At 50.8% G+C, this 8,961-nt stretch overlaps 1 protein-coding gene across 1 annotated transcript; it reads right to left on the bottom strand.

Annotated features, from left to right (window-relative positions):
- Window positions 1-2,773: 2,773 nt before the first annotated feature.
- BNIP3 (BCL2/adenovirus E1B 19kDa interacting protein 3) lies at window positions 2,774-8,639 on the bottom strand (the record flags this gene model as incomplete). The annotated part of the gene is made up of 7 exons (XM_010024638.1): window positions 2,774-2,825; window positions 3,074-3,223; window positions 3,318-3,424; window positions 5,777-5,861; window positions 6,956-7,135; window positions 8,086-8,126; window positions 8,492-8,639. Coding segments are annotated over 7 exons (763 nt in total), but the record flags the coding sequence as incomplete, so codon positions are not given.
- Window positions 8,640-8,961: the final 322 nt, after the last annotated feature.

Genomic DNA, 8,961 nt, shown 5'->3' with positions numbered 1-8,961 from the left:
TTATTTGGAAAACTTTCCCTGTGGGGGAGCCTCGTGAGGGTTGGTGGATCTACCAGTCCAAAGGGGTTTTGCGCGGTCCTGTCTCTCTCTGTCCACACGCAGTGGCTGTGTTAGTGCTCTCTGGTTTCAGTCTACTGTTTTCAGTAAATTAAGTGGAATATGAGTAAAAAGAAAATGATGAAATCTTCTATTATATAGAACATGGTTTCCTTCTGCCACTTCCAGTTAAATAGTTTTTGTCAATTCGTGACGCTTACTTCATTTTATCTAAACCCAGATTTTATTGCAGATCCTAACATCATTGTTTTTACAGGTATTTGCCCCAAACAGCCCTTGAGCTCTGGGGCTGGTTCAGCTTTGGGCTGCTCACATGGGCACTGGCCTCAGTGGTGACTCACGGGAGAGGGAGGGTCTTGTGGGGTGATGGGGGGATCCTGGCACTGGGCTATGCGGAGCAAGAGGGGTGGATCCATCACCGTGTTCCTGGGGGAGTGAGGCCAGGCCTGGGCGGGTGCTGAGGCCAGTGGTGGTCGGTCTGTCTGTGATGAATCCATAGTGCCATGGTGCCTGGGGCTGGAGCTGTGCACCCACGGAGGGGGCTGTAACCCTGAGGGTGTTGGCTTCTGACCCACTTCCATTGTGAGCACTCGGTCCCAGCTGCTGGTGGGACACTCATTGGGGTCTGTCCGGGTGCTCGGTCCTGCCCTGGTCTCTTTGCTTTTGTCTTTGAAAGGAGCAAGAACAGGACAAGGAACCGAGGCGCTTCCTCCGGTCACAGCAGAAGCATCACGGGGAGTATTCCCTTGGTGGGAGTCTGAGATGCCTTTGCCAGCGTCTGTGGTTCTGTTTAACCACCAGTGATGGACTGAGCACAGGGACCGTCCCGCACGGCCCCTCTGGCCCTGAACACAAGAGCACCCAACACAGGTACAGGACAGCGCTGGGGCCCTTGGACCTCTGAACCACAGCTGTGAGCACAGGCTGGGGGCACAGCCCAGCCCTCGGTCTGCTGTGACCCCAGGGACGGGGTGAGCTGTGGGGTAGTGGCTGGGAGTGCAGCACTATTCATTTGGAGGCAGTGGTATAAAAACCACCCCAGACTCTTATTGGTTCAAAGGGGGGGAGCAGCTGATCTAATTGTAAATCTGCATTTACAAAAACTTTTTTACAATTTACAAAACATTTTTAATACCATTTTGGTGAAACTCTGAGGTTCGGCTCCAACTGAGTCAGATTGAGAAGTGTGTCTGATTTCATACCTAAACCTGGAGAGGGGCTTTGGACAAGGGCCTGTAGGGACACGACAAGGGGAATGGCTTGAACCTGCCAGAGGGGAGACTGAGATGAGCTCTGAGGCAGAAGCTCTTCCCTGCGAGGGTGCTGAGGCGCTGGCACAGGGTGCCCAGAGAAGCTGTGGCTGCCCCTCTTGTGATTTGATGATTTCACATCTGGGAGCTATTATTCAGAAATAAAGATAATTCTATAAACCCATTTCATTGCACAAACAAACAGTAAAGAAACCCCCACCCGGATCCTGCCCCTCCTCTAAAAGGTGTGTGATGAAACTCCCATGAGAGAGGGAACAAGATTGACTCCCCTGCATGTAGCACCCGCAGCAGTAGGACATGGGCTCCCTGGGGTGGAGCACAGAAGGAGGAGTCAGTTCTGCTGAATAAAGACAAAAACCAGAGTAGAAAGCAAGTTTATTTAAACTTATGACCAGGGCAGGACACACATGTGTGAGTTCAGTGAGTTCCCATTCACTGAGTGACTTCTGCATCATCTCAGCCACATTCCAGTTCAAGCAGCAGCAGTGAACTTGTTTTCTAGAGAAACTTCTTAGTTGCCAGTCACAGCAGTAACCAGTGAGAGACTCTTGTTTGCAGACAAAGAGCCGCCGGAGCCACCTCCAACACTCACCAGAGAAAAAGGAATGAGAGAACCGAGGCCACGAGGAACCTTTTTATTTAAATATATAAAACATGGTATTTGGCAAACATTCATCGTCTCATTAAATAAGGTAAAATCACTGGAAGGCATTCCATCGGTAAAAACACTGAGCAAGCAACCCCCTGAAATCTATACAAGGATGGGGCAGTATCAGCTGCTAATTTAGTATTTTACAGATAAAAAGGCTGAGAAGCAGCGGCCTGTGAGTAGATACAACAGAACTTCTAGTAGCTGGGGGGTTAGATCAATGCCTTTGCAAAGCAGCTACTTATTAGGCACTAGAGTCCACATTGTAACTCGGGCTGTTGTGCGCCCAACTCACCAGTAAAAACTGGAGGAGCTTTACTCAGGGGGGAAGCGCTCCCGGCTGACAGTGTCCCCCCGCTACTCACACCCCCGAGTGAAAGAGCCCCCCACGACCTGCCTCGAGTGAGACTGAAGCTTCCCCACGCACCGTGTGGGGCTCATCCCTTATTGTCGCGATGGCAGCAGCGGTGACCAACACTCACATGGACGAAGCACAGAAGCAGCCAGGGGATGGACACTCAGAATCACTACAGCTACACTGGCGCAGGGCTGGCTTTAAACGCGGAGTTGTTCTGATTTGCAAAGATACTTCACTACAAAGCAACACAACAGACGTGAACGCATCGGAACATGCTCTGGGAATGGCTGCAGGAGATGTCGGCACCGTGTCCCTGTTCTCCTCTCACTAACACAGCAGAACGGGTGCACACGGGTCATGGAGTCACAGCTCACTCGACATTCCTGCCCTTCCCTCCCATTTCCCAGGCTCTGCTCCAAAACCAGGCTTGAGGTGCCTCTAAAACGCGCTGCTGGAAGCTGTGGTCGTCAGGCGCCGCCCGATGTACACCCTGAGGAGGGAGGGCACATGGTCAGTGAGGAACATACAGCACGTCAGGAACACCCTTGCCCATCAGGATACAAGTCCCACCATTCCCAGCAGAAGCTATAATCAAGTGGGCAAATCAAGTGACTGGGACTCTGTGCCCACCCTTGGCTTCTACGGAGAAGGGTTTATCCGTCATCTTTAGACAGAGAGAATCGGGGGTCAGAATTGGGCCTCAGGAAAAAACAGGCAAAAATACAATGTACCACTGACCCCAGTCCGATGGCGAGCAAGTGGGAAAGCAGCAGAGATGGGAGGAAAACCTTCAGGAATTCTGCTGAGAATATGCCCCCTTTCTTCATCACACTGGTGTTCCTCATGCTCAGGGTGGCCGTGCGCCTGGGGTGCTTGAAAAGGAACTCCCTGGTTAGAGGAAGGAAACAGTGACAGCATTAAGGGATGTGTGTTTAGATCGGTGGAAGGAAAAGCTGCATCTGAGCTGACACAGAGCACTCACTTTGGGGGGATGTTCTCCGGCCTGCTGGACCAATCCCAAATCCAGTCCGCATTCTTCTTCAGGAGCCTTTCCACTTCCCTCCTCCTTTCAAGGAAATCTTCTTCAGACTAAAACAAAGACCCATTGTCAAACACCTCAGCACTGTGAAAGGTGGGAAGCTGGCACTACAAAACAAAGGTCTCTTTCTGCCTCTAAGGCCATGTGCCAGACTACCTCTGGAGCTCACTTCTCCCGTCTCTGCCCACTGACGACTCTGTGCTTCTATGGAAGTGTTTAGATCCTAGATACAGCAAGGGAGGAGGGAGATCGGTCTTCAAAGCAGGATCATAGAACCCCAGCCTGGTTTGTGTTGGAAGGGCCCTCAAAGCTCCTCCAGCTCCAACCCCTGCCACGGGCAGGGACACCTTCCACTAGAGCAGGTTGCTCCAAGCCCCTGTGTCCAACCTGGCCTTGAACAGGGCCAGTGTTCAAGGATGTGAATGGAAAATATCCCATAGCCATATGCGTTTAGGAAGGACTGCCCTGGAAATAGAACACCAGAGCTCTGCATTTAATCCTTCCATACAGGACCTGAAAACGCCCCCAGCTCACACATGGGACTGGCACTGGGCAGGAGCAGCTGAGTGCCTGCATGCAGAACAGGGTGGATGTCACAGTGATGGGACAGCCCTGGATCAGGCTCAAGTGAAGCCAGTGCCAGTGCGGGGCCAGCGCTGGGCGTGCAGCAGTGAGGTGAGCCCGGCTTCATCTGCACACACCTCTGCAGAACCCCCTCAAGCAGCAGGGACTTTGTTTTCGAGTGAATTACAGCATAAACACCAAGTAAGAACACAGCCTCTTGTCTAATAATGGGCATTCAATGGAGCCAGGGCCTCGAGATACAAACAGTGTCTGATCACGGGACAGGAACTGCTGTACGTGTGCTCAGACACACTGGAGGTGGGAACGGGACAGGGCAGGCAACTGCAGCTCTGAGGGGGTCTGACCTTTATTTGTTCTCAAAGTCTAAATAATGATCCCTAAACACGAGGGGTTCCCAGGAAATACAAACTCATTGTGTGTGGTGTCCCTGCTCATGGCAGGGGGGTTGGAACTAGATGATCTTAAGGTCCCTTCCAACCCTAACTATTCTATGATTCTATGATTGTTTTCCAGTACTGTGTCTGCTAACCCAGAGGCTGGAATTCTCTACATCACCTCTGGAGGAGGTGTAGAGACAACGGGGAGAGTTTCACACCAAGGAAGAGGCAACAGGACCAAGCACTCTTTGTGTAGCTTTGAGAACTGATCACATCTATGTACTCCTGACACAACTGGGACACTCCATGGAGCTGGAGCTCCACAAGGTTAAATACTGACAAACAGTGAACTTGTTTAAAAAACAGCTGGGCAGGAAAAGATAACCCCCAGACTAACACAGCACCAAGGCCATCAAGGAGAGCCCAAGATGACAACACACAGTGTACGCTCAGCTTCAGATGACACAACAGCAATGGAAAAAGGGTGGGGAGGGAAGAAAGCTTTACTTGTTCAGACTCAGATGTGAGAGTCCTGAGTTCTTACTAGAACTAAAGAAATAGCACTGCCCACTGGAGCAAGAGGCACTCGGGGCTGGTAACGTTTGCCAGGTTATCACACGCTGCTATTTCTTGTCATGCAGAGGCTCCAAGTGAAACACAATCCCGATTCCCAGTTGCTGACTGCTAACCCTGTGGGAATCGGTCACAGGCACTGAACATACTTCAGTTTACTGAGAAAATACTCTCTCTGTACATACCAGTGCAGGGACAGAGACACAAGACAGTACAGCAGGGCTTTGGAAGAGCACAGGCATCTGCTCACTTGTAATACTTCACTCCTCAAAATCCTAAGTTTTGGCATATTAGAGCTGATTAATTACAGTGAAAACTTAAGATTTTAGCCTGTCATCATGCAGTAAGGTAGGTATTGAGGAACCAGGGTTAACGTACATCCTCTTCCCTGCCTCTTCTCAAACACATTTACTGATTTGCTTTGCAGGCACGTAAACGTGCTAAAATGAAAGAAGAAGGAAGAGTCAGAGGGGAGGAGGAAGCTTCTGAAGTGCTGATGCTCACTAGAGAACACTGCCTGCAGCCACCCTAGTGATGCGTTTCCCACACACCTCAATGTGTGAGGGACACACTCAGCTGTCCCTCAATCTGCTGCACTCACACCACCATCCACCAGTGAGCAGAGCAGAGTAACCTCCACTCCACCACACAGGAGGGCACTTAAGTCCTTCTGGAAAACCCCAGTTACAGGTAAAAACATAACCCGTGCACGTCAGATACAAGTGCACAAGGCCTGATTCTGCACAGATTACTCTAAGTTACTACATTATTTAATCTCTGCATTAGCAGCCTCACCTCTTACTGCCTAATGCTGGGTTTCAAACAACAAGAGTAAGGAACCCTCCCAAAGCAGGACGAGGTGTTTACCTGAAAGCTGTTCTTTTCTCCACTGCTGTGACTCTCTATTTCCAAAGCTCTGTGGCTGTCCTGGGGTGTCTGGGAACGAGGAGGGCTTCAGGAAAGGAAGGACAAGGAAGAAAACTCATTAACTGTTGGTAACAGTTTATGCACTGAAAGCTCATCACGTGCAGTTCTCAAGGAGCTCCAGTGCCCTGACCAGAACCCGAGAGGTTCATCAGTCAATGGGGACATAATCCAGCCACTGTATGCAACTCATCTTTGAGTCTCTAGCACTCTGCCAGGAAGCTGCTGCACAGAGCTGGTTCTCAGCAGTGCAGAGATGCCCAGGGGCTGGAGGATCTCACTTGGGTTACTAACTAATAACAATAGGCAGCAAATGATGAAGGAGATTGGGTTTGGTCTGAATTCAGACTGGCCAGGTAAGAGCAGGGAGTTGTGCATCCCACTGTCTATTCTGAGTCCTGTAGACTCCCCCTCCCCCTATTTTACATAACAAACTTTAGGGTGAAGAATTCACCAGAATCCAGTAATGAATAACACTGACTGTCATCTTGCACCAGAGTAAGTTGGTTTGTTCTGTTGTGCTCATGTTATGTTTTATAACGTAGATATGGTTTACAGTATAGACACAACTCTTCAGCGAGTACATAGGAGCTATTAGGTGATGTTCCTCATCACAAAACACAGGCTGCTCTTTACCCCTGCTCTGACAGTCCTGCTCCAGGCAGCAGGTGAGCAGCGCTCCATGCTCTTAAGAACAGCTCTGACACTGCCTGCACAAGGCCTGATCCTTTAGAAGAGCAGCTTCCCACTGCTCTGAATATGTCATTTACTAGAACACGGCTGCTGGCTGTACAGCAGCAGCACGCCCACTGAAGTTCAGTGCTGGAGATCTTCATGGGGGTGCAGCAAAACCCCAAGGTGGCATCTTCATGAGGTGTGAGAAGCCTCAGAGTCCTCTCCCCTGTAACTTCCTTCTAGTTTAATGACAGGCTTTCTCCAAGAATTAACACTAGTATTTAAATACCAACCTTTTAAATACAAAGATTTCCTACCTCTTCCTCTGCATGTGCACATGGAAATACACACATGTATGTCAGCATTTCTCTGTCTGCCTCTTGTGCATAAAAATGGCTCTGTGTAGTAGTGACCTTCACTTCGCTTACAGTGGAGCACTCTGGTTACCTGTCACAGTGTGAGCTCTCTCTCGAGCTGCTCCTTCCAGATTCGTGTTGAGCATCAAGGAGTATCTTCTCCATGTCACCGTTGTGAATGGAAATGGAGGCTGGCACTTGCTCCTGGCTCCCTGCACTGACGGTGCTCCCATTGCCATTGCTGCTGAAGTGCAGTTCCACCCAGGAACCTGCTTGGCACAATTGAAAACAGACCCACAATCAACCAAGAGCTTGTGGATAAGACACATGCAAGCTCTGCTGCTGAGCCTCCCCAGTGTGCTGGTGCAGCACAAGAGCACAAGCACCAACGCTGACACCTCTGCTAATGAACACGCTGGAATGCCAGAGGGCAGAGGGGCTTTTGCCAGCGAGCTGGAAGCCCCCACAGGGCTGGGGAGCACACCGAGTGTGCTCCGGCACCTGCGGAGCCTGGGGTGGGGGTACGGTTAGTTCTTCCTGTTCAACAGAGGGGGCAGCCAACCAAAATAATCCCGGGGACTTTCTGCCAAAAGTGTATTTGTTCATTTATTGAGCATATCTGAGGCCCCAGAAGGCAGCTTTGTTTAGCCTTCTGCAGTAAGCATTTCCAGTGTCACTGTTAAGCAACAGAGGAGATGTGGCAACGAGCAGCTCATGTGCTTGCTCCTCGCAGTGTATTTACCACAGACAGGGCGGTCACATGCTGTGTGCTGAACAACAGCTCCCTCCTGGACTGGCAGCACCCCCTGCACCGCAGCACCCGTGGCTGCGGCCTCGGTTACACAGAGCTCAGGGCTCAGATAATCTCTGAGTGACATAAATGTCAGTGCAAGTCACCTCTGTAACATGCCTGTGTGTGTAAACAAGAGCCAGAGCACACAGAGGTATCGTGCCCATCCCAGAGCAGTTTCCAGGCAATACAGCAGTGAGTACAGGAGGGAGGGCAGGTGAAAGTCCCTGCTGTCTGGTGAGCACAGCAGGGAAAACGTGAGGCATGAGCAGGGAAAGGGAGAGACACACATCATGGTGTTTCTGAGGAAGAGAGGCTGGGGCAGAGCCTGGGAGGTCAGCAGAGACCAGCAGGAACAGGAACAGAGCAGTTTTTAGGGTATGCACAAGAGAAGCCAGTGCAGAGATGTAGTGTGAAACAGAAACACCAAATGAAGATGTTCCTTCTGTGGAGAGACTGAAGATCCACCATTCTGTCAGTCATAAATGAGGTGAAAACAGCAAAAAGCCAAAGTGCTCGCTCTGTGTTAGAAGAGAGATGCTGGTGTTACTAAAAAGCCAGTGACCACGAAGTCTCTTGAACGGAAACGTGCTGTCACCAGCTCTGAAGGAACGTTTTTCTGGATAACCTCTTTTGCAGCACAACTGCTTTGCTGGTTTGGTTGGTTTGTGCCTTCCCCTCCACGTGACCGTGTGGTATGTGCCTGGGTATGTGTTTATACCCAAACTCCTCCCTGCTCTTTCCCCCCACACCGAGGAAAGCCGAAGCTGTTTCCAAGGAACGAGCACAATCACTAGAGTTCAACCCAAGGCAGTGTCCACCCAGAGCTCCGGATACCCTGCGAGGACCAGCTCGCTCCCAGTCCACCTCTCCTTGCTGCTCTTTGGCACGTCCCTCCTCAGCTTCTGCCTGCTCACGAGGGCAGAACACCCAGTGCTGGGGTGGCCCTGCCACAGCCTCCTGCGAGGCCAGCAGCTCTTTTCTCCTGTAAAGACGTGCAACATCCGAGGCACACTCAGGTTTCAGCAGACACCAACACAACCGCTCCGTACGGCAACCACCACCTACGGGAACCGCGCTGGATTCAGCACAGGGAACACAACAAAGCACCAAGGAGTCAACTGTAACCGGGATCACACCGTATCATAGAAACGCAGAGGGGGTTGGGTTCAAGGGACCTTAAAGATGATCCAGTTTCAACCCCCTGCCATGTAAATGTGCTTTACCCATACCCTTTTATTCCTTTTAGACACTCCAGAGAGTGAGCTGTGCTGGCACACCACGAGTGTGCTGTTGTATTATCTCTT

The sequence above is a fragment of the Nestor notabilis genome, unplaced genomic scaffold, assembly GCF_000696875.1.
Source record: "Nestor notabilis isolate BGI_N333 unplaced genomic scaffold, ASM69687v1 scaffold29211, whole genome shotgun sequence".
NCBI classification, from domain to species: Eukaryota; Metazoa; Chordata; class Aves; order Psittaciformes; family Psittacidae; genus Nestor; species Nestor notabilis.
Note: the sequence above shows the minus strand (reverse complement) of the source record. Positions and strands in the feature narration are given on the sequence as shown.